The 26,528-nt window shown below is 40.0% G+C and overlaps 1 protein-coding gene across 6 annotated transcripts; it reads left to right on the top strand.

Moving 5' to 3' along the window:
• Nucleotides 726–26,268, top strand: MLH3 (mutL homolog 3). Of its 6 annotated transcripts, XM_005686090.3 has the most exons (14): nt 728–794; nt 2,205–5,553; nt 8,435–8,533; nt 9,229–9,314; nt 10,059–10,163; nt 11,556–11,628; nt 15,671–15,742; nt 17,116–17,227; nt 18,214–18,373; nt 22,328–22,351; nt 22,454–22,532; nt 24,695–24,846; nt 25,865–26,004; nt 26,128–26,268. In XM_005686090.3, the coding sequence occupies exons 2-14, from the start codon at nt 2,268–2,270 to the stop codon at nt 26,129–26,131; spliced, it is 4,392 nt and encodes a 1,463-aa protein (XP_005686147.2). In that variant the 5' UTR covers nt 728–794; nt 2,205–2,267; the 3' UTR covers nt 26,132–26,268. The 6 variants fall into 6 exon arrangements, with proteins under 6 accessions (XP_017909449.1, XP_005686147.2, XP_013822772.2 ...); XM_013967319.2 differs by having other exon boundaries at nt 731–794; nt 2,205–2,919; nt 25,865–26,268; XM_013967317.2 differs by having other exon boundaries at nt 747–817; nt 25,865–26,268.

Below are 26,528 nucleotides of genomic sequence, written 5' to 3' on the forward strand. Positions count from 1 at the left end.
CAATGCCCTTAGGGGTCCACTCTCATTCCATTAGAAAAATACCAAAAAAAGTCAGTGAAGAGAGTCTTCTTGTTTTCACCTATAAATTATGAATAGAGCTATATAGATTCTTCATCTTTTCCAGCTTGGAAATAACTATAATCTTTAAGAAGGAAAGCTCTCGATTAATATTTGAGTGCCTAACATAAGCCAGGCACTGTTCTTGCCATGGGGATACAGCAGCAAATAAAAATAGATAAATATCCACATTCTAGTGAGCAGACAGATAAGCAAATAAAATACCGTGGTTAGTCATGCCTCTTTGCAACCCCATGGACTGCAGCCCCTCAGGCTTCTCTGTCTATGGGATTTTCTAGGCAAGGATACTGGAGTAGGTTGCCATGTCCTCCTCCAGGGGCTCTTCCCTACCCAGGGATCAAACCTTCATCTCCTGAATTGGCAAGCGAATTGTTTACTACTGCAGCACCTAGGAAGCCTCTGTTGAATTAAATGGTAGTACGCACACAACAGAAATGAGAAAAGGGAAAAACGAGTAAAAATTGCTAGAAACAGCTTTTCACGCCATGATAAAACGGGATAAAGACTGGAAACTTCGGGGTACCAGTAAGAAGAGACCTGGGGACACAGGTTTCCAAGCCGGCGACACCTGGAGCGCATGCGCATCGGGGTGTCACGGACTGGACTGCGTCCTCCGCGCGGCGCCTCAGAAGCGCATGCTCGCGGGCTCGCGCGTGCACGAGCCTCACGTGTACGAGCCTCACCAGCCAAAGAGCGCGTGCCCAGCGGCCGAGGCGGTTGGTATCAGGGGGTTGGGGAGGTACGATTCCAGGTGACTTGGGGTGAAAAGCACGCGCCCAGAGGACGATTCTGGGAGCTCGTCTACCACTCGAAGCGCCTTGGCGACCGCTGCGGGCCAGCCTTACGGACCCGCCGCGCGAGGGGCCTAGGACGTCTTCCGGCCTACCTTCGGCCGGGCGCCCGAACCTGGGCGGGCCGGGCCTGGGTTTCCGGTTGCCAGCTGGGAGGGCGCGGGGGTGGAGCTTGACTCTTGCGGCCGCGGCGGGTGGGGTGGGGTGCTTGGCGGACTCGACCCTGCTCTTCCTGCAAGCTTTCTCAGCTCTGAACCCGGATCAAACCGTCCCACTTGTCACAGGATCCCCGAAAGCCCCGTAATCAGGAAATCGGAAATCGTTGAGTTTTGGGTACCAGTAGGAATAGATACCAAACCTTGACCTCTCATTTTTTGCCGGCTGCAAAGTACATTATCTTAGAAACCATCAGATCTGCAATTACAGCTCTGATTTTCCCCAAGTTTGATAAACAAGCCTTACCACTCGTGAGACGGTCCAGCCCATGCTGCTCTCAGCTATGAAGGGAGGGGACCTTTCATTGAACTGTCATTTTTAGCTGCAAGAAAAAGTCTCGTTTAAAGATCCCCTTGCCATCATTATTATTGCTAAGGTAGTTTGGAGCCATCTGTAAAGACCAAAAGAGTATTAATACAGAATAATAAATCATAAGTAGTAATAGGTAAGGGCCTTCTGAAAACTTAGTAATACATGTACAAGATTTAAAAATCAAATGATAAAGGCTTAAAAGGCAAAGGAATTTTCCTGCCGTACCCTTCCCCATTATTAGTCTCTTTCCCCTGAGATAACTATATTTAACCAATGGTAATTATTATAATAATTATCGCTCTTTGATATAATTTGATTTCATTTCCTCCTCTTCCTTCACCCTAATTAGTACAGTGTCTTTAACACTTCATTGTAATTTTTTTCTAAAAGTCATGGTTATTGTGCAATGGATAAATGTTATGAAACTAGCTTGGACATTTTTTTCATGAATGATTTCTAGCTAATGTTTCTTAGTGGAAATTAGGCATCTGTTTTTGGTGAAGTGATTGGCAGTTTGAACACTTTAGGGGTCAACTTCAAGTGTGATGATGATTTCACTTAGGGCATTTGGGATTTAGGAGCAGTAAAAATTATGAAATTATGAATGCTGTTTTGGATATTAAATCTGCTGTGCCAAATCTGAGCTGTTTGATCTTCCTAGAGATCAGAAGTATAATTTTTGTTTTGTTAATAAGAGATTTCATTTATCTCAAATATTTCTTTATAATGCTTGAGAGAAATGGTTGATGCCGTGTAACTCTGAAGCTTTAATTGTGTGTGTGTGTGTGTTTTGTTTTCCTCCTGTAGGCAATTATTTCCAGTCAGAAAAGGGAACCGCTGCCTGGCATTCTCACCAGCTTTCTACCTGCCATGATCAAACGCTTGTCAGCTGAAGTACAAGCTAAATTGCGTTCTGGTTTGGCTGTATGCTCCTTAGGCCAATGTGTTGAGGAGCTTGCCCTCAACAGTATTGATGCCAAAGCAAAATGTGTGGCTGTCAGGGTGAACCTGGAAACCTTCCAAGTTCAAGTGATAGACAATGGATTTGGGATGGCGAGTGATGATGTAGACAAGGTGGGAAATCGTTATTTCACCAGTAAATGCAACTCCGTACAAGACTTGGAGAACCCAAGGTTTTATGGTTTCCGGGGGGAGGCATTGGCCAGTATAGCAGATATGGCCAGTGCTGTGGAAATTTCATCCAAGAAAAACAAGTCGATGAAAACATTTGTGAAACTGTTTCAGAATGGGAAAGCCCTGAAAGCTTGTGAAGCTGCCTTAACTCGACCAAGTACCGGGACTACAGTCACTGTATATAATCTGTTTTATCAATTACCTGTTAGGAGGAAATGCATGGATCCTAGACTGGAGTTTGAGAAGGTTAGGCAGAGGATAGAAGCTCTGTCACTCATGCACCCTTCCATTTCTTTCTCTTTGAGAAATGATGTTTCTGGTTCCATGGTTCTTCAACTCCCTAAAACGAAAGACATATGTTCCCGATTTTGTCAAATTTATGGACTGGGTAAGTCCCAAAAGTTAAGAGAAATAAATTTTAAATATAAGGAGTTTGAGCTTACTGGCTTTATCAGCTCTGAAGCACATTATAATAAGAATATGCAGTTTTTGTTTGTGAACAAGAGGTTAGTTTTAAGGACAAAGTTGCATAAGCTCATTGACTTTTTATTAAGGAAAGAAAGTATTATATGCAAACCAAAGAGTGGTTCTGCCAGTAGGCAAATGAATTCAAGTCCTCGGCCTAGGTCTAACCCGGAACTTCATGGGATCTATGTAATCAATGTGCAGTGCCAGTTCTGTGAGTATGACGTGTGCCTGGAGCCAGCAAAAACCCTGATTGAGTTTCAGAACTGGGATACTCTTTTGGTTTGCATTCAGGAAGGAGTAAAAATGTTTTTAAAGAAAGAAAAATTATTTGTGGAATTATCAAGTGAAGACATTAAGGAATTTAGTGAAGATAATGATTTTAATTTATTTAGTGCCAGTCTTCAGAAGCAAGTGTCCTCTGATGAGAAGTGTGGCCAGGTCAGTTTCCAAGAAGCATGTAACAATATTTTGGATTCCTATGAGATGTTCAATTTGCAATCAAAAGCTGTGAAAAGAAAAGCTCCTGTAGAAAACATAAGCACACAAAATTCTAGGGATTCGGAAGCTATCAGAAAAAAGACAAATGATTCATTTTTGTACACTTACAAATCCGATGGGCCAGCCCATTGTAAAATGGCAGAGTCATCTTTGCAAAATGAAGACAGTGCTTGCTCACAGTCAAGGAACTTAGAACAAGAGACAGCTGGAGCATCAGAATCAGGAGAAAATAAGAAACATAAAAAATCTTGCTTGGAACATAACTCTTCAGAAAATCCTTGTGGAACCAGTTCAGAAATGTGTGGAAGCCCTTTTCAGACATTATATCACTTTGAGGGGAGTGGAGAAGATCTAGAAATACAAAAAGTAAGTACTACTGTTAATAGCATGGCTGCCAACATCCTGGAAAATAACAGAATTCAGAATCAACCAGAGAGATATAAAGATGCTACTGAAATGAAATACCAACCTCTGTCTTTTGAGACGGCATTATCAGGAGAACCTAGTGCTCAGAGAGAGGAAGAGAAAAGAAAAAAACCTAGTGCTTGTGGAAGAATAAATGTTTTTTGTTATGGACAAGTTAAATTATGTTCCACTGGCTTCATAACTCATGTGGTACAGAGTGAGCAAACTAAATCAACTGAAACAGAACATTTATTTAAAAGTTATGCTCAACCTGGTCCTGTGAGTGCCAAAGAAACATTTAGAAATAGAACACACCATTCAGTTGAGATTCTAAACAGCAAAGATTTAACCAGCACTTTAAGTAAAGAATTTGCTCAACTGCCCAACAAAAGTCTGTGCAGCACAGATCGAAGTTATGAGCTAGAGAACAAACATACAGCAGCTTATAAAAATTTTGCTATTTTTCAGGAAAGTAGTAAAAAATCACACACAGGTGGCTTATTACTCGACACATCCTCTTTCTCTTGGGGTAGACATGTTTCAGATGGTAGTAAGAAAACCGACAAGTTGATTGGTCCTGCCAAACCCATACCTCATAAGAAGCTAAGCTTAAGTTCACAACTAGGATCTTTAGAGAAGTTTAAGAGGCAATATGGGAAGGTTAAAAATCCTCTCAATACTGAAGTGGAGGAAAATAATACTTTAGAAATCACTACCAATCTCAGTCCTCAAGTTGAAGCTGACATTCCATGGAAAGACAAAAACCACTTAGACAACTCTGACATCTGTGAAATCACTACTATGAAATATAATGATTCCAATAGTAGTTGTCAACCAGTAAATCACATGTTTTCTTCAGAAAAGTTTCCATTCTCCAAGGAAGATCATTGTTTGGAACAACAGATGCTTTGCTTAACAGAAAGCACTGTAACTCTACAGGAGTTACCTCATTTTAACAGTAAATTTTTGGATGTTGAGAAGTCACCTGAATCACTAGCTTCTAAATTATCCAGATTGAAGGATTCCGAAAGAGAGACTCAAAGGATGGATGTAAGTCATTTTAATGAATTGCCACAATTAGATTCCAGTAGGAAAGATGGTGACTTGTCCAGTGGGTTAACCCTAGATTCTTGTAAGTTATTTAAAAATGAGCATAAAAAAACAGAAAGTGACAACATCCCAATGTCAGACTCTGTCACACAAAGTAATCTCTTCAGTAAAGACAGTGAAACATATTCTAACAACAATACCACTGAGAAGATACCAGGAAATCCTTTGGTTCTGCCCTATGACCATGCTACAGTTATCAGTAAGGATTCAGATGTTCTTATAGCTTCAAAACAACAGATTGGAAGTCCTTTCTCTATGAGTAGAATGTTAATGAGTCGCGTGGAAGATTCCACAGCTGACCAAAATGGAACTTGTTTTCAGAGTGAGGAATCCATAGCCATAGCAAGAACTTGTTCTGAAAATGAAGGGTCCAACATATGTTCTTTGGATTGGCAGCAGCATTTTGATGTAACTCTGGGAAGAATGGTTTACATCAACAAACTAACAGGACTTAGCACATTCACTGCTCCTACTGAGGATGTTCGGGCTGCTTGTACTAAAGACCTGACAACTATGGCTGTGGATGTGCTACTGGAGAACGGTAAGTATATGGCATTCACTGGCATGAATGCTTTTGAAGGTGGAAATAATGGCTGAGGAGTAAGATATTATTCAAAGAGATTTTATCAGCAGATAGAACATTTTTAAGTTTAATTATAAAATGTGTTTTATTATATATGAAAACTCTCTAGGTTCAATATTATTTAAACATAAAATTACAATGAAAGAATGATATAGAATGGAACTGCAAGTATATTTATCTATGGGTGTATGTGTGTACAAGAGGATGAGACAGTGTTTAATGAAAATGGTGCTATTGATAGTTGAGAAGAGCTACAGTGTTTCCCTGGGGACTTCCCTGGTAGCTCAGCTGGTAAAGAATCTGCCTGCAATGCAGGAGACCCCAGTTCGATTCCTGGGTTCGAAAGATCCTCTGGAGAAGGGATAGGCTACCCACTCGGTATTCCTGGGCTTCCCTTGTGGCTCAGCTGGTAAAGAATCTGCCTGCAATGCAGGAGACCTGGGTTTGATCCCTGGGTTGGGAAGATCTCCTGGAGAAGGGAAAGGTTACCCGCTCCAATATTCTGGCCAGAGAATTCCATGCACAGTCCATGGGGTCTCAAAGAGTTGGACACGACTGAGTGACTTTCACTTCACAGTGTTTCCCTTCCCACTTTGCCCTCTCTCCCAAACACGCAACTCTAAGAAGTTTGTCTTTAAAAGCACCTGCAATGCCAGTGTGGTATTTTTCTGGAAGTTGTTCTCTGCACCTCTCCCAGGTAAAGGACTAGAATGATTCTTGTAGTCATCCTAGATTTCCCAGTAAAATCTATGGCTCAGTACAGTCATATATTTATAAAGTTTTTTTTTTAAAAAAGGACTTGACCATAAATTTTTTGGAAGGTAGGTTAAGTGTGTATTTTTATAATCATACTTTTCAAATGTACTTTATTATAATGTATATGCTAATAATCTTGGTCTGTATAAGTGGCCGTTATTCAGGAAAACAATAATGTGGCTTTTAGATCAGACCACAAGGCCACATCAGAGCCTAGGCTAGGACTCTGAATTCCCAGGTCTCAGTCAACATTAAAAGTGACATTGTTTTGGCAGCATGTTGAGAGCCAGATGTTGGGAGATGGTAAAACTGATTTCCATCTGGCAGTAATCTTGGTTTTGCATCAGAAGGGCAAACATTAAATGTTCATCTGTATTAAGTCTTGAATGTTGCAAAAGAATGTAAATTGTATGAAGGTAGTTCCAAATTAACTTATCATTTCTCCCTAGGATAAATATCTCTAGCAGGAGGCTCTGATTCATTTAAGGTTAAATAAGACTTTTATTTTTCAGTGGTTTCCAGTTATTTTCCCTTGTGAAAAAAAGTAATCATTGTAGTAACTTTCAAAGAATTAAATAGAAAAAAACCCTTTTCTTAATACTGCTCCTGAGACTATCACGTGGCTCTTAAAGACTCGTGTTTTTCAGCGTATGTAGTTTTGTGTCCTGATTTATACTGGATGCTAATCAAAGGTAAATCTAAGGCCCTGGCACCTCATCTTTCTGAAATACAATTGCTTCTGATATGGTGACAAAAAATAACTGGATATTATTAAACTGAGATGGTTGTTTCTAAAACAAAAGGGGGGAATCTTGGCTGACCATATTGAACATGAACATCTGTTCCTGTTAAATAAATCTACATGTCTAAAATGCTTCAACCTACTTAATTTCTGGATTAGCATGTCATGTAGTGAACCTTTGAGAGTCATGTTAAGTCAGAGATTCATAATGAAAAACTAAGTATTTGGGATCTAGGAGCTAGTTGGAAGAAAAATGGCTTCTAAGCACCCTCCATACAGAGGTGGGTGAGGGTTGGCTGATGCTGCTGCTGCTGCTGCTAAGTCGCTTCAGTCGTGTCCGACTCTGTGCGACCCCATAGACGGCAGCCCACCAGGCTCCCCCGTCCCTGGGATTCTCCAGGCAAGAACACTGGAGTGGGTTGCCGTTTCCTTCTCCAATGCATGAGAGTGAAAAGCGAAAGTGAAGTTGCTCAATCTACCATTCTGTGAATGGCTGGTGTGTAGCAGGACATTTAGGACATGGTTGAACCTCATGTAAAAGGTTACATGAGATGAACTGTTAAGAGGTAGATTTAACTGCACAGAAGAAAGGCTCTACAAAGGTAATTTTAAGGAGTGGTTGTCAGGTCTCCAGCCCTGGTAGTTATTTTTCTTTAAAATGTCTTCAACTCTGTCCTTTCTATTGACAATGACACAACTTTATTTCACCTCACACTGTTATTATTCTTAGTTAATCTCTTTCCATTTTTTTGTCCAACAGATTTGTCTTTTTGAAATAATAGTTTCATCATGTTTTACTCCTGTTTGAAACTATCAAATTCAACATTGTCTCTAAAACTCAAACTGATCATTCTCAGAGAGGAGGGCAGAATTTGGGTGACATCTTACATTGGAATTTAAACTGAAAACTTTTCATTCATTCATCTCTTTATTTATTCACTCATTTGTGATCCACACCATGCTTGGAGCTGCTGCATTGCATATTGACTGGCTTTGCTTTCAGTGGTCCACAGACTATTAGGGAGGACAACCATCCAAACGTATTACTAGGATGAGGTAAATGTTACAGTAGACACGTATTGCGAAAAAGAGTATGTCCGTTGGGGATCTTTTCTAGGTCTTCATTCTGTCTGGTATAGATGGGTAATAGGACTAAGCACTAGGGCAGATTCCTAAATTAGCAGAATAATTTCATTAAAAAAACTGCTGACTCAATCTAGTGTTTACTAGTCTGCCTTATGTCTTAATTCATTTTGTACAGAAAGAGATTTTATGAAACTATTATTTTAATAGTGTATATTTTGAGTTCAAATGTCTAGTTTTTTTCTTTTTTATATTTAGGATCTCAGTACAGGTGTCATCCCTTTAGAAGCGACCTTGTTCTTCCTTTCCTTCCTAGAGCTCGGGAAGAGAGGACTGTGATGAGACAGAATAACAGAGGTAGGGGCATTAGCAGAGATTGCCAGAACACCTAGTACATACTGTGCCACCCAGCTCAAGGAAAACAAAGCAGGGCTGTGTTGTTGAGCTTGATCAGTGCCAGCTGTGCCTTCCTGGAACCAGGAATTCCCTGTGGTCCTGTTTCACAGCAGAACTAAGTTAATTCAGTGCATGCATTTAGATCAGAAATTACTTTTCCAGACGAGGTCAATGCTGGTTGATTAGGCACAGTCTGTGGTGTCTTGTGATTGAGAAAAATGTTTCTTATTTTTAAAGATTGGTGTTGACTCCATATTGCAGTAGTTTTATATAAGCAAAATTCTTATCTTCAAAAAAAACCCCTGCATTTATCATTTTACTTTTCGTTGTTTCTGAAAATAGATAAGGTATATTTTTACATAAAAAAGTGGGGCTACTAATTTGAACCAGTTTCTTGTGGACTTATATTCTGAAATATCTCTTGAAAATAGTTTATAGAAAAAGCTATAATGCCAGAAGAACAGTTGTCAACCCTAGTGTAAGAAATAACAGATAAAAACAATTTAGAGATACAGCCAACACTTCACATGTGCAGAATATGGGAACACGGTGTCTGATCTTTGGTCTTGAGGCCGCACCGCACCAAGCGTGAGACACCATGCACCCTCTTCCCTGAGGCTGTTGATGCCAACTTTACTTGTCCCCTTTTGCTCTAGCTACTGGGGACGATGCCTTTGGTCCTGAATCGCTTCAGTCTTTGTTCTCAGAATGGGACAATCCAATATTTGCCCGTTATCCAGAGGTAGGTCTGCAGCATTTATTCTTTGCATGTTATTTTAAAATTTGAATTTCATTTAAATTGGGGGTGGGCATGAATGACTATTGATTTGTAATTATGAAGGGAAAGTGAGCATGTTTCCAAATAATGTATTTGGAAATTAATATTTAACGTAGAGAGGAAGAATCAGAATTCATAGCAGTTTGAAAGCTTGGTCACTTTGGATGATACTTTAGACCTGTGTCATCAGTGTGTGAATAGTGAATGTGTTTACCGCTCTCAGAAACCCTGACTTGCAGCTTTGGCCAGGTATTTAGGGTGATGGTAATAAAAACTGTTGTCATTAGACAAAGCAGTGACTCTTCTGCTCTGGACCTGGATCTTCATCACTGGACCTGAGCGTGCATCCTCCTCAGTGGGTGATCACACAGGCGCTCTGTGTGTTGCAATGAGGGTGGAGAGTGGATGAGCATTTGTTACTAATTCATCGGTTAAGATGTCTTTAAGGACATGCTTATGAAGCACAGGCAAATTGTTATTCTGAAAGAATTGGGTTTTTGTCAGTAATTTTGTATATAAACAAAAATTATTATTCAAGAGTAAAAATTCATAGAGCCCTTTGAATTTTTTAAGTTCCCTGAATTCAACCCACCTCTAATAGGTTCTGTGAAAATGAATGTTATTAAAGCACTTTGAGATCTTTGGTAAAACAGTTCTGCAGACATAAAAGATTACAACGTAAATGACATTTGTTCTGGGTTTTTCTAGGTTGCTGTTGACGTAAGCAGTGGCCAAGCTGAGAGCCTAGCAGTTAAAATTCACAACATCTTGTATCCTTATCGTTTCACCAAAGAAATGATTCACTCAATGCAGGTAAAATGTTGCCTTTGAAATCTCATTTATATATATATATTATATATATATATAGCCTAAGCTAGGCTAACTCATGTGAAATTGGATTTACTTAATGCTGTAGACCACCCTGATCAAGGCACATGTGTTCTTTTTAATCTTACTGAAACTTTTATCATCAGAAGAAAAAGCAAAGGGCTAATTATAATTGCTATTGTTCAGTTGCTAAGTCATGTTCGACTCTGCAACCCCATGGACTACAGCATGCCAGGCTTCCCTGTCCTTTTCTGTGTCATACAGTTTGCCGAAACTCATGTCCCTTGAGTCGGTGATGCCATCAATTACAAAAAAAAAAAAGTATCCTTAGTGGGGTGAGCAAGTTTGGAGTGATGAATTATGGATTCAGGCACACAGTTTCAAGGATTATATATTGACTTTCTATACTGACAATAATTTATAAGTCAACTAAGTAATGTGGTTGACATAACTTTGGGCTTTCTGGTGGCTCAGACAGTAAATAATCTGCCTGCAATGCAGGAGACCTGGGTTTCATCCCTGGGTTTGGAGGATTCCCTGGAGAAGGGAATAGCAACCCACTCCAATATTCATGCCTGGAGAATTCCATGGACAGAGGAGCCTGGTGGGCTACAATCCATAGGTTGCAAAGTTGGACACAACTGAGCAACTAACACTTACTTAAGTAATGTAGAGACATTGTCCTTAAATGTGCAATGATGCCCCTTTTAAAATGGCCCTCTATTGTATGAGGCTACAAATGACATGGCTTAGGAGATCCCAGATTGAGAAGTTAACACAAGGGACCCTTTTTCTAGTTTGCCCTCTCTCTACACCACTCAGGCTGTCCTCATCTTCTTATTTTCAGTAGGGAAACGAATTAGAAGCTGAGACCAATCTAGGTAGAGGGGAGCTACCAAGGTCTGCAGCCACCAGTGGCTGTTAACTTACTGCCTTAATGTACCAGCTCCTACAAAAATGGTTTCCACTTTTTGTATACATTTTTTGCATACATTTTGCAAATTTTTTTTCAGCTCTATTTGTTAGCAGTCTCTGGTCATATTAATAATTCCCTGGTCACATTACCTGTTATTAAGAGTCCTTCTGTTGGGAACATTTCAAGTCTACTCTGAAGTTTTATTAACACAACCCTATGAGTTGCTTCAGTCTGTTCCCTTGTAGTCTTTCCTTTTGTCTTCTAGTTGCTCTACATGTCTATTCTTTATCCTTCCTAATGATGAACCTTGAACTCCTGCAGGTTCATCCGCACCTCTCCTCAGTCTTAGATATGAATGTTATAATGCAAACAACTTTAAGTGCGATTTTGTCTCTCTCTATGTAGATAAGCCATTGTTAACTTATATTTAGTACTGTTCCACTTACTTGAATGTATGGCAGGTTCTCCAGCAAGTGGATAACAAGTTTATTGCCTGTTTAATGAGCACTAAGACTGAAGAGAATGGTGAGGCAGGTAAGAATGGGGTTAGTCTTAGTGACCAGCTGGTCTTCTGACAGTCTCCTTTTAAGGTTATTTTTTATACATGATAGTTTCAGTGATTTGGCCAGATTAGGGAAAACCAATCTAAATTATGAAAATATATCATGAAACAATAGTTTTAAAGTACCTGTAGTTTTATGTACATACACATAGATGTGTGTGTGTGTGTATATATATGATACATGTTAAATTATTAAGAATGGTTACCTTGGGAGTGAGAATAGAAATGGGCAAAGGGGAAATTTCATCTTTTACTCTTTAAAATATTTTATATTCTCTAAATTTTTAATAATGTTTTAATACGATTGCTTTATAATAATAGAAAGTTTATATGATGAACTCTGTTAGGTTTATGAAGAGTTAACATATAATCTCTTGGTGACCTGCTTTAATAAAACAATAATTTGTAAATAAAAACATTAACTCATTCAACAGATATTGATTGAGTACCTACTGCATGTGAGGGACTCTGCTAGAGGTACAATGGTGGGACACAATCTACGTGCAAGAGGAACAGATAGTTAAACACACATTAACATTTTAACTCTAGTGTTATGGAGGAGAGAAACAAGATGCTGTGAGAACCTGTATTAGGAGATTTGATTTAGTGAGGAGGTCAGAGAAGGTTCTGTTGGTAAAGAGAGATCTGAAGTATAAGTTAACTAGGGAAGGAAGGGAGGGAGAAGTATTCTGGGCAGAGGGAATAACATGCAATTCGTGCTTCCCTCTCCTTCAGTGAGAGGAAGGCAGGCCCTTCCTTGTGTGAGAGCAAGGAGAGGGGCTAGATATGTAGGTCACAGCCAGATCTTAAAGGCCATTTACAGGTGCTGTCTCCATCCCAGTTCCAATAGGAAACAATTGAAGGCTTTTTGCTTTATTTTTTATTGTTTGTTTTCACAGTGGCGTGTGTCACATCACATTCGCTTTTTTTTTTTTTTTCCCAGCTGTGCTGGGTTTTCATTGCCATGAACAGACTTTTCTTGTTGGGACTCGCAGGGTTAGTTGCCCCATGGCATGTGGGATCTTATTCCCCGACCAGGGATCGAACCCCTGTCCCCTGTATTGGCAGGTGGATTCTTAACCACTGGGCCACCAGGGAAGTCCCCACATTTGCATTTTGAAAACACTGCTCTGGCTATAGTGTGGAGTGTGGAGCAGGTATGGAGGCGGAGACCTGGTAGCTGCAGAGAGAGTGTTAGGAGGACGTTGCAGTATCTAAGAAATGATGGGGAGGTAGCCTGGAGAGAAAGATATTTAGGAGATGAGTCAGTAGACTCGGTGATGGATTGGACATAGGGAAGGGATATCAAAGAAGACTCCTGGTTTTCTGACCTCTGTAGCTGGATGACGCTACAGGACCAGGCTGAAGAAGAAGCAGGCAAGGAGGGTGAAAATCGTGAGTTTGGTCTGAAATACCTTTGAAATGTTCAAGAATGTATCAGAAATGTGGTTGGATATTACACCTCTAGCAGAGACTCCGAAATCTGTGACATGGAAGAGAGACTAGGGAGAGTGAAAGCTTTTTTTTTTTTTTTTTTTAACTGGGAGCACTTTGAGCTATTTACAAGGAATGCTAGATCCTGTCAGGTTCTGGAAAAGGCCTGAGAGTCCTGAGCACCCCTGCAGGAGTTAGCATCTGATAGGTAGGCCTGCAGGAGAGAGCTTCTGAAGTTTGAAAGTGGTTCATTCTCTTTGCTTTTCAAAATGTTCTCTTTTGTTACAGTATAAATTTATTTGATAAATATCATCATAGATCATAGGGGTAAAGTAACCAAAAATTATCATAATTATCATAAATGTAGAATTAGTAAATGTCAAAATCTAGTAGTCTTACTATTTCTAGAAAGTAAATAGATTTTTTTCTAAATATTTGATTACCTGAAATTCTTTGTTGTTTAATACCAAAATCTTTACAGTGGCATCTGAGATGGGTATAGCCACCAAATCTCCAGATATTTAAATGTCTCTTGCAATTCCAGGTTGTTACTATGTTGATTGGCTTCCATCAGGGAGTATGTATTAGATTTAAAAAAATTTTTTAAGTCAAAATGAGTTTTTATTGCTCATGAATACCAAAAGCAACCTATTCCTATAATTGTCTTAAGTTTATTTTAATATTTTCACTAATCTTTGTAATGGACATAGAATTGTTGTAAATTATAGTGAAATTAATGCCATATAATGGCATTTTTATTGCATGTTTTTGCCTATAATTATGATACTCTAAAGAATAAGGATTCACTCATTTATTCTATAAATAGTTATTGAGTGCCTGTGATGTGCTTGGTGCTGTTGTACATGCTGGGAATATAACACAAAAATCCTGTCCTTACGAAGCTTCTATTATGTTTAAATATCAAAACCATAGCTCTGACACGAGTAAATTACTTTTCGTATATTTTGCTCCATTCAAGGAGTGGAGAATGTCATGAACATTTGGTAGACTGTAAGTCTGCCCTCCAGATTGATTTCTTAGAGTTCTTGACTTTTGGTAATTTACACTGGTTGTAGTTTTGAGTTTGAGGTTACTCCCTCATAATTTATTATTTATTCCATTGTTTTGCCCAATACAGGATGTTCAGTATTCATCACAACCAGCTGCAATTCCTCCTATCCTCAAAGGAGCTTAAAATTCAGCATTTGGGGGCCTGTTATGTGGTGGAAAATGCTGTCAGAAAAATTACATAATCTTTTTTTTTTTAAGTCTGAAGCTCTTATGCCATGAATTTCATGGTGTCATAGAAACAGTTTTGTTTTTTTTTTATCTTATTAGTAGAAACAGGAAAAACAGGCATTATCTCGTTTGATCAAATTCAAGAGGAGAACTCTTATTTCAGTATAATCAGGAACAATAAGTGTCAGCCCTTTGGCTAAAAGTAATAAAATTACGAGGTAAAATGATGTACTAATGTCATCGAGATCAGTCCTCCTGTCAGTGAGAAAAGGATTTCCCTGTAGGTTTGGATTTGGGGTCAGGACAATCTGTTTCCTCTGTTGCACTTGAGAGTGTAAAGCCTAGTTACTTAAAAATCAAGGTCAGTAAATGACATCACATGGGAGTTTGCTAGACTTGCCCAATCTCATGTCCCATTCCTAACCTACTGAATCAGAATCTGCCTCTTAGTAAGATCCCCAGGTGACTTGTCTACTCTTCAAAGTTTGTGAAGCCTGAGTCTAAAGCAAGGCACACTGTGACCTGGGGGCCAGATCCAGACCGTTGTTTCTGTAACATCCAGGGTGATAAGAATGGTTTTTTGTTTCTTTTTTAATTGACATGTAGTTAATTTACGGTGTTAACATTAGTTTCAGGGGTACTACATTTTTAACTAGTTGGCCAATTTTAATTCTATGGCCAATTCATGTTGATGTATGGCAGAGGCCATCACAATATTGTAAAGTAATTATCCTCCAATTAAAATAAATAAATTTAAAAAAATTCTATGAGGTTAATATTTCAGGGTCTATAACATTTATTGCATCACAGCTACAACATTCACAGATCGTCTGTGGCCGCTTTGGTTCAGAATGAATATTTGAATAGTTGTGTCAGAAACCACGTGTCCCAAAAGCCTAAAATATTTATTGTCTAGCCTTTCACAGAAAAGAAATTGCTGACTCTGATCTAAAATGTAGTAGAATTACACTCTTCATAGGTTCTGGAGTAGCTTGCAAATCAAGGTCAGCTGATTAAAAAATATGTAGTTTAATGATCTTTCATTGTATCAAATTTGAATTAAAAGAGCAAAGTCAGTGTTTAAACATTAAATTCACACATATTTTAGAAATGAAATACTAAAGAACCAAAGAGTTTCTCATCAGAGATACATTTGTTTTAGTTTTTCCCACAATACTTGTTAGGAAATAAAAGCAGCAGTTGTTACTACATAGTTTGTATGCTTCTCTTATGCTCACGTTGTTAAATAGTTTGAATTAACCTTTCCTCCCTCAACACAACATGATTATTTTAATCCTGACCTGAGAATTTGAAACCCAGTGGTGCTTGCTGGTCTTCTAGGTGGAAACCTGCTAGTCTTGGTGGACCAGCACGCTGCCCACGAGCGCGTCCGACTGGAGCAGCTGATCATTGGTAAGGATCTGCTGAGGCCCAGGAAAGATTCGAGACTCCCCAGCAGAATTAATGGACCTGAAAGAGTTTGCCTAATGGTGACTGTGGTGAAAAAGATGAATTGTACGTTTAAAAAAAAAGAAAAAAAAAAGCTATAAAAAAATGAAGCTGAAGCCTGTTGGAGTGGCTTTTACAATTAAGAGAATGTAGTAGTTCACTTTATTAAATCAAACCTGCAGATCTTACTTACATGGTCAAAGGCATATTTGCCATATACTTAACCATCAGCCCTGAAAATTAGGCTACTTTATTACGGCATTCAGCACAAAGATATGCCCCTCCACATGCCAATGTGATTGTGGTTTATCTTCACAGTTCATTACGCAGAGACCAGCAGCAGCTCAGAAGGCCCAATATATTTTGTTTCTATTTTAAAATTTAATTTGTTTTTGAATAGGTAGTATAATTGAACAGGTTCCAGTCTGAAAGGTACACAAAGGGAATAAAATAAGGTTTCTTTTCTACCCTTGTCCTTCATCGCACCTAGTTTCTCTCCCCAGAGGCAACCTGCATCACTAATTTGTTACGTATTCTTCCAAAGTCAATATGTGCTTTGTAATTTTTGCTACCCATTTTTCTCATCATGAGGCTGTGTGTCCCCAAGATGATGTAAAATACCCAGGAAATTGTTACTCCTGTGGTCAAGTAATAAAAAAACCAAATGGGTGAAGACTCGGGAGGTATTTCATGGACTAGAATGGCAATGATGTCACTTTTCACTTTTCCTTAGAAAATGAAGACCTAAGAGTTGGGAAAGATACAGTAAAAGCAGTGTTAGAAAAACTCACTTGCTATAGGCCCTGGACCATTTGAGAATAGTAGTAATTCTCATCAGGGTCTGGGCAGTCCTCCTGGAGGAAAGGAGGCGCCTTGAGCCTTGGGTTGTGTGTGCTGTGCTGTGCTTAGTTGCTCAGTCGTGTCCAAGTCTTTTCAACCCTATGTGCTGTAGCTTGCCAGGCTCCTTTAACCACAAGATTCTCCAGGCAAGAATACTAGAGTGGGTTGCCATGTCCTCCTCCAGGGGATCTTCCCCAATATTAGTCAGCCTCTGTTATTGAAACCACATTTGTTGACTGCCTACCGGATCACTTGCATTGTTCATTTGAATGTAAGATTTAAGTCTTATATTTCTTATTTAAGAAAATAGTGCTAAAATGAGTAGACAAACTAGATATTTACTAGTTTGACTTTAATAATGGAAATTCAGAGCCTAAAACCGATCATTGAACATGCTGCTAAGCACTATAATAATCCCATGACTGTATCTTCATTTTTATCTGAATCTGGAAGACTTCAGCTTCTTGCTCTTAACCTATTCATCTTTCTCCCAATAGATTCCTATGAGAAACAACAGCCACAAGGCTTTGGTCGAAAAAAATTACTGTCTTCCATCGTAAGTCCTCCACTAGAGATAACAGTGACAGAGGAACAAAGGAGACTCTTACGGTTAGTACCACCCTGAGGATGTGATGTAGCTGAGGTGCACCCTCACAATAATCCTGTGAGGTATAGACGTGACTATTGTTCCTTTTCTCAGATGAGGTTTACATGACTTGTTCAAGGTCATAGCAAATATTAAGTGATGGAGCAGGCACTCAGAGGCAGGTTGTCTGACTCCAAATGCTGTTCTTTCCACTATATCACAGCTGTTGAGTAAAGGATACAGTTTCCCTGATAATTCTTTCCAGAAGTTGGCTTAGAGTACTCTTACCATTCCTTGGAACAGCCAGTATTTATGTTGTGCTGTTTCTCAAAGTGAAGTTACTGCAGTAATTGCTTCTATTCTGCTTTGCCTTGGTGCAGTCTAGATTCTTAGTTTTCATCACCATAATCATACTGGGAAGAAAGTGAAACCCCAGGCCCCAAGGAAGGGGCAGATCATATAATGAGTCATAAGGTAGGGTATTTTCCTACTTTGGAGCGGCATAGATTATTGGAAATGAAAAGGAGAGAATTGTCTCTAAATTTATTTAATATGGGGAATATGAGACTGCCAATAAATCTTTTTCTCTGGGGCATAATTTATATTAGAGGCAGATCCATTTGTTTACATCCCGTTAATCAGAACTTCTCAGTTCCTGGGGCTGTTAATTACCTCCTGCTTTAGTGCTGATTCAAAACATTCTCAGCCCTTTTATTTGTGCCAAACTTCTTTAAGTGCCAGCAAGGAGTAGTTAGCAATCCCTCAGCGGAGAATAAAAATTCAGGAATAAGACACAGAAGCAAATTGATTCAGTGGAAAAGAGGGGAAAAAATAAAGGTTACTATAATTCAAAAAGGAAATTTGATAATAAAATCCCAAACAACCACAAATGTGAGGAAAACAGTGCAAGTTTTAAAGCTCATGGCAGCTTTTGAGAAACTATCAAGTATTTGGAACCAGGACTGAAATGTGAATGAAGTAGCTGTTTTACATTTGAGGTTCTCTTTAGGTGTTACCACAAAAATCTGGAAGATCTGGGCCTTGAAATTGTATTTCCAGACACCAGTGATTCACTGGTCCTCATAGGAAAAGTACCACTCTGTTTTGTAGAAAGAGAAGCCAATGAACTTCGAAGAGGAAGATCTACTGTGACCAAGGGCATTGTGGAGGTAAGACACAGCTGCAGATGCCGAGAAAACGGCTGCTTGCTAATAACCTCCTCCTTTGTTTAGAAATTCTCTATATTCATCTTTTATTCAACAAGCATTTATGAAATACCTGCTGTCTGCCAGGTTCCAGAGATTCAAAGATGAATTAGCTCAAGGTGAGGAAGGATATTTAAATTATACTGCAGTGAAATTTGGCCAGCAGAGGCATGTTCAAAAGTGTTATGGCAATACAGAATATTTACTGTGCCCAGGAGAGTGGAGGTCAAGGAAACTGTCAGAAGAAAAGCCTTTTTTTATTTGTTTTAGGAAAAGTCTTGTAGAACAGTGGGAGCCTGCCAAGTATAGAAGAGTGGAGGCCATTCTAGACAGATATCAGAGACTTGAAGCAGATCCTGTGCTTAAGGAGCTACCAATACACATGGCTTGTATTAAGATATACACAGGATAGTGGTGGGCCTAGATGAGCCTAGATAGGTGGTCAAGGCCAACTCATCAAGGAATTTAGCATATTCAGCTAAATAGTTTGCATTTTATCCTGTAGGCAGCCAGTGAAGAAGAGTAAAGTATACTTTAGCATTGCACTTTAAATACTTAATTTTTTTTAAAACAATCATGATTTATTTTGTATTTGTTGTCTTTTCTTTCTTGTTTTCTATTAAAGTCTCCTTTATTTCTCTTGTTTTCCCCTCTCCTGGTTTAGAAGGGGAATTTTAACTTGCATACGTAACTCAGTTTAACAGTAATTTGCTCTTCTGTTCTCTTCCTAAGCTATACATAAAATCACCACCTTTTATCTTCCAGCCCCCTTCTCCCACCTGTCCTTTTTTCATGGTGTCCTTTTTTTATTCATTGTGATTTCTTAATTGCTTCTTTAGCTCTTTCAGTTTGGAACACAAGCAAATCCACATCAACTCAGTCTATCATTTTTTTCCACATACCCGAATTACTGTAGTAACATCTGAAAACAAAAGGTAGAAGATAGATTTGGTGGATGAACTGTGGGATAGGTGGATATAGGGGAGATTTGAGGTGGCGAGCAGCTGAGGGGCTAGTGCCCTGGTGCCCGTAAGACAGGATGAAGCTTTGACTTAAGCCAGCAGCAATGGGAATGGGGAAGAGAGACATATATGGAACATAACCTGGAAGGCAGCATCGAGAGGACCTGGTGATCAAGAGAATGTAAAAGAGAAAGAGGAGAAAAGATAGGTAATGATTCTGAGGGTTCTCACTTGGTTGACTGGAGGAATGGCGCTTTTGACAGAAAAAGGAAATGGAGGAGGAGAGTACCCTTGGCTGAGAAGTTAGACCATGAGCCTCCAGATGAAGATGTGCTCTGGATAGACAGGCCAGACCCAGCACCTGGGAAATAATTTGGGCTGTAGTATCTGTTTGGGAGTTAACACTATAGAGTGATATGGCCCTTGAACAGCATGGGTTTGAACTGTGCAGGTCCACAGATACACAAATTCTTTTAGAAAAATATACCCTACCCTACTGCAGGATCTGCGGTTGGTTGAGTTCCCAGATGTGGAGGTGCGTCTCTGGAGGGCTGACTGTAAGGTGATACAAGGATTTTCTCCCGTGAAGGGAGCTGGTGCTCCTAACTCCTGCATTGTTCAACTCCTGTGATGGTCAACTGTTTACATTTTGATACTATCAAAAACTGGAAAAGCATCTAAAGGACGCGAGATTGTTCCAGGAGAATATGAAGTAGAAAAAGAGAGCAAAGTGCCTGTGGAACACCAGCATTCAGGGTGTATACGTTTTGGCAACAGTCTGGAATGCTAGTGCTAAAAAGAAGAGCCCATAAAGGATGACTGAAAATATTTGGTGAGAGAAGGAGGAGGAAAATCAGGGAAAAGTAATATTGCCACCGCCAAGAGAAGTTTTCAGCAAGAAGGGAATGGTCAACAGTGGCCAGAGAGTAAGGCCTGAGGGTTGGATTTGGCTTCAGGGGACACTGCCTGCCTTGAGGAACCCGTTCTTAAGGGTGGGCAGGAGTGAGCGGAGGGGGAGCTATGGAGGCCGCTCTCCTAAGGACTCTGGCTACACACAGAAGAGATGGGGCAACAGCAGAAGATGAGGGGTGTCAGGAAGTACGGGGCAGGACACCCGTGGAGGAAAGATTTTTGTTTCTTGTTGGACAGGAGAGACTTGAGCAGGTGTGTCAGCTAAGCGTGAGAAGACATTTGAGAGGCCAGCTGACGGGCCAGCTGTGGGATCACCTTGACTTGAGCCTTCCCAGAATCGCCCTTTGATCAGACCACCTCTGCCCGGCTTTCAGCAGGGGCCCCTTTCTCCCTCCACAGCTTATTTTCTCCAAGGCTTCTCTTCCAAACTGTCTTAAATCCAAGAGATAGGATCTGCTCGAATCTTTTACTGTAATTCAATCCTTAAGTATTTAACGAGAAAATTATAATAAAAACTTTCCCTAAAGTGACTTCAAAGACGACTGGTAAGAAGTTTACCTCAGACTGAAACAGGGCTTATGGTTTCAGCAAATCTTGATTATGTTAAGTCAGGCTGATCAGGAGAGATTTTGTTGATTCTGAAAGAAGCTGGAAATGTTCTGGCATCTTGAAGAAGAGGTAGTTACTTGGATCCTAGCAGTTGAAAGATCAAACTAAAACATCTTTCTATAAAGTTCTACCCTCCAGCTTAATGAATGTGCCTTTTAAATATTATTCAAATTATCTAGCATTAATTGAACCCCTGAAATATGAAATGAACAGAGAGTAAGATCCATTTCCCCTTCCCCAGGCTTACAGACTAATATTTTACAACTCCCAGATAGATAAGCAAAAGAGAGAATAGCAAAGAAGTTAGGATTTGATCTGTAACCACACTAAATTTTGTTAGTGGGTCAGGTATAATGAGACATCCATTTAGATTTATTTGGGAAAATGCATGGCTTTTAAAAAACACATAATATCTACCCTCCTAGTTCTTGGTAACTGCTCATTTATAAGTATGGTGTCCTAGTGTCTAAATGAGAGATGCAAGAGAATTTTCTGAGTCTGGTTTAAAAAGAATCTATCGTGTTATAATCTTGGGAAGCTAATTTTTTTTTTTTCGCTGTACCACTTGGCTTGTGGGGTCCTATTTCCCCAACCAGGGATTGAACCCAGGCCCCAGCAGTGAAAGCACTGAGTCCTAACCACTGGACCACCAGAGGATTCCCAGGAAGCTAATTTATACATTTCTAGGAGTAAAGAAATCCTGTGTTTTCTTATAAAGAAATTATTAAATGTGCCATATCGCAAAACAGTTTTTAACCTCCAGAGGTTAAACAAATTAGTAACATGAAATAGTGTCTGCTTTAAATTTCTTTAGTCCTTCCATAAACATAAACATCTGCAGGGATATTCTTACTGCAAAGGCTACCCTAGGGACAGAGATATGCAAAGGAGAAGAAATTTCCCAGCAAAATGCCTCAAAGAGTAAGCTTTTTGACCTGTAGGGACTTATTGCACACAAAAAAAATGCCTGTGAGAACTAACTACTTGTGTTTCTGATATTGAAGCACGTGTTACACTGAGTGCACAGTTGTGTGGGTGACTGTTGTGTATTCTGTTTATGTGCCATATTAAACGTGTTCTAGCCAAGATAATAAATGCAAACAGACAACCTCGTAGTGAGAAAGCTCCCTGATATTTAGTCAAGTCATTAGGCTGCCAGTTACATATCCTCATGAGTTGATGAGCTATCTCTGGAGAAAGCTTCAGTGGCTAAATATATTCTCTACTCAGTAAGAGTTCTTTCAGTTGTCTTGGTATTTCATGTTCAAAGTGCCCTACAACAAATACATTATTTGTATCTAAGTGCTGTATTGCCGGAGCTCTTTTCGTCAAGAGACATATTTTTAAAGAAGGAAATTGGGATATTTTGTAAACTATCAAAGGGCAGTTATAACATAGCAACAGATTCATGTCTGTTATCCTTTTCTCTTTGTAGGAGTTTATTCGAGAACAAGTGGAGGTAAGCTTTACTCTTATTTTGGGGTTCCACACAGAGGCACTGCACACAGAAGGCTCCACTGTTACACTGGCTTTCCCATTAATAGATGTGTTTATGCATTAGCTACTCCAGACCACAGGAGGCATCCAAGGGACTTTACCACTGACCGTCCAGAAGGTGTTGGCATCCCAAGCCTGCCATGGTAAGACTCTCAGCACACCAGCTGTTGAGTGCCTTTGCATGCTAAGCACTGGCGGGGTTCAACAGTTATGAAAGAAGTAGAAGGCACAATTATCTTCTGCTTCTTGAAAGGTACAACTTAGATCAAGAAACAATACATTTAAAATGAACCCTAGAAAATTATTTTTACAAAGCAAAATTTGTTGTTGTTGTTGATTAGTCACTAAATCATGTCCAACTCTTTGTGACCCTGTGGACTATAGCCCGCCAGGCTCCTCTGTCCATGGGATTTCCCAGGCAAGAATACCAGAGTGGGTTTCCATTTCCTTCTCCAGGGGATCTTCCTGACTGAGGGGTTAAACCCACGTCTCCTGCACTGACAGGCAGATTCTTTACTACTGAGCCACCAGGGAAGCCCACAAAGCAAAATACCAACATATATAGTGGACCATAATGCAGGCTGACTTATACGATTAGAGGAGTAACTGGCTCCTAGCGGAGATGCATTTTGAGTCAAGTTTTGAATGAGCTGAAGGACATGGATTCAGAGGAAGGGAAGGTTTAGTACAGGGGAGAAAACAGCCTGTGCAGAGATCATCCAAAGGCAGAAACAAATCGGTTATATGAGGAGCAGCAAAGTATACCAGAAAATTAGGCTGGTGAGGAAGCATACAATCCTAGAAGGTCACAACAAAACCGTTAGACCTTATACAGAAGGCAAGAATCATTGAGGGTTCTTGAGTAGGGTAATATAATAAAATAGAGAAAATGGTGTTGGAGGAACTTACTTTAGGGATCACGAATCCCCTGCAACTCTCATTTGACCTCAGTGGGGTCTCCACTCCAGACACCGTCTCCCTCCATTTGATCTCCCCCCAGCACCCCATCAACCTTCCCCTCTCTCCACTTCCTATCTTTTCTGGCCTTATAACCTCAGTCCCTCATTAGTTTGTCTCCTGCAAACACCATAGCTCCCTTCCCCGCTTTATCCTATCTTTACTCCTCGTATCTACTCCATCCCCAATTTGATCATCTCTACCTGCAAAGTGTACCTTCAGTGTATCTAATGCGACCTGCTTCCACTGCCGCCTCCCCTCCCAGGACTCAACGATTCTTCCCCTGTGGAGTCCTCTGACTCAGTCTTACCATATCTATCCTGGTTTCCCTTCAAGCCATTCTTCCCACAATACCCAGAGGAGTCTCCTTGAAACATAGCTCCGAGAGTGTCATTCTTCTTAAAAAGGCATGACAGTGGGCCCCATTGCTCTGAGGATGCCTGTCTTCCTCTCTGCTGCAGCCTGCAGGGGTCTTCAGCGCTTCTCACATTTCTCTCCACCTTGCCCTTCACACTCCAGCTGGCTTCCTTGGTCTTGGTCTTATGTGCTAAATTCTGCACTGGCCTTTTTCCTCTGTCTGAAATGCCCTTCTGCTCATTATTCAGTTAGCCGTCTTTTTCTTAACCGAAGGTCTCAGATTAAATATCATTTCACCACAAAAGACTGGGTTTGGTCTTCCTGTTATATATTCTTTGATTTTCTGTATTTTATAGTACTTAGTAATTTTAATTATTGTATAACTGTTTGTTTAATGTTTGTCTCACCTGTTAGAGAGTAAGCTTTGTGGGGTTGGTGATCATCCATCTCATTCATTGCCTGGAATAGCTCCAGCACAGAGTAGATACTTAATATTTGTTGACTCAGTAAATTACTGTAGGCATAAAGGCAGTTTCTGACAGTATGAGAGTTTAGAGTAAGAAGATTATGACAGAAACAAAAAAATCAGCAAATAAAATGAACATTGTAGGGAAACAGATATCTTGGTGACACACTGGCTCTGGATGGAAGATGACCTTGATTTCACACACTTAAGAAGTAAGCAATAAGAAGTAAGCAAAAATATTGCTCTTGCCTCTCTGAGAAAACTCTGAAGGCAAAGTCCTAACAAGTTAAGGAATGCCTGTTGCAGGGATTAGAAAGACAATTGACTCCATAAGGAAAGCTGAGAAAGTCAGTCCTGAAGCCTTAGTTTCATCCATGGACGTAAAGGCCAATTTCAAGCAGTATTAAAGTCACATGAAAGAAGCCTAGGAACCATGTGTCTCTCCCCAGATATTTAGCTCTAACCCAGGGCCAGCATGGGTTTTACACCGTACGCACCATACCCCGGCTTCTGTCTTTTGTTTAGGGGCCATTAAGTTTAATGATGGCCTGAGCTTCGAGGAGAGCTGTCGCCTTATTGAAGCGCTATCCTGGTGCCAGCTGCCGTTCCAGTGTGCTCATGGCAGGCCCTCCATGCTGCCATTAGCTAACATCGACCACTTGGAGCAGGAAAAACAGGTACAGAAATGACTTAACAGGAGACTAGCTCCTGTGATCCAAATGTAATCTGTCTTAATCCTTTCCCCGATACAAGATTTTGAAAAATACTGGAAGTTTTTTTGGAAGTCTCATCATTTCATCTTCTAGCTCGAATTCAAAATGGAGCTTAGGCAGAACTATCTGATTATACATATGATGCCTTCATATTTTTTAAGCTTAACACATGTACAGACTGAAGCATCCGTTGCCTACCAGCTCTAGGTTTTCTGAGACAAAGAAGTTCTCTCTGGGACCACAGAAGGTTGGCCAAAACACAGCAAATTCGTTGCTGGCAAATGTAGCCTGAAGAGCCAGTTGCTTAACAGTATTGGATTGGCCAAAAAGTTCATTTGGGTTTTTCCCATAACATCATACAGAAACCCCCGAATGAACTTTTTGGCCAATCCAATACTTGCTGGAAATGGTAGCATCTCCAGGGATCTCTAGAGTAATGATTTGAGGATCAGGCAAGGAACCAAGCTTAGGAGATTTTCACATTATGCTTTGGCCCTGATTACTCAGCAGTCCAGAAACAATGATGTGGATAATTCAATAAAGACAGCAAGTGGTTTAAATTAAAGAACATTTCTATCCTTGTTATAATCTTAAATGAAACAGAACACGAGAGCATAATAGGAATGTCCGCTTTCCAAAATCTTTTATTTTGCTTACCTTTCCTGCTGAGGGCTGTAAAGTCTGTTCTTGCATGAAGTTTTCAGGTACTAATGTTTTCTGATTCATCTAGTCCATTTTACTCCATTGAGGACTTTTTGTTTCATATGACAATGGAAAAATGAAAGAAGTTTTGTCCCCATTCCCAAAGAGATGTGCCTCTAGACTTAGTTTTCAGTCCCGCTTATCCTAAGGAAATCTAAAATCTTTTCTGAATCCAGAAACTAGAAATCCAAACTAATGTGAGTAGCCATAATTAGGAAATACTTGTAAGCTCCTTGGCTTTCCATACTGGTAATTGGAGTTATTCTTTTTCTTCCCACAGACTAAACCCAATCTTGCTAAACTTCGCAGAATGGCTCAGGCCTGGCATCTCTTTGGAAAAGGAGAAGGATGTGATGTAGGGCAAGGCCTGCAGGCATCCATGCCTCCTTGTGAGCTGCCAAGAGAGCAGAATTACTGTCTGTAAGGAACCAAAGGGATGCTGACTGTAGGCCTTTGAGCAGAGAGCATGAGCAATAGACACCAATCGGGTCTTGACTGAATGGGCCTGGGGCCCTGATCAGCATCTCCATCTTCCCTGAGCAGGTGATCCCTCCAGTTGAGGAGCCAGATGGATTTCAAGCCTAAAGACAGGTCATTCATTGGCATCCATGGACACAGCAGGTTGCCTTCTAATGTCTACATTTTGTAATTTATAAAGGGGATAAAATTTAATGATTAATTGTCTGATTGTCTGGTTGGTTTGTTTGCAGAATTTGGGGGTAGTGGGATGGGGGTTTTGGTTTTGTTTTGCCACTTTTTCGAGCCTCATAATTTGCACTCATGTGATCACCTGATGCTGAACTCCCTTCCCCTCTGGCCTCCTCCACTGCCCACTGCTGCTGCTTCACATTCTGCATCTTGGCCTTAAAAGAGTTTCTCCAAGCTTGTTAAAAATGTGCCTGGCAGTCTTCCACCAGGCCTGTAGTTAGATTATTTTAAGGATA

The sequence above is a fragment of the Capra hircus genome, chromosome 10 (genome assembly GCF_001704415.2).
Source record: "Capra hircus breed San Clemente chromosome 10, ASM170441v1, whole genome shotgun sequence".
Lineage (NCBI taxonomy): Eukaryota > Metazoa > Chordata > Mammalia > Artiodactyla > Bovidae > Capra > Capra hircus.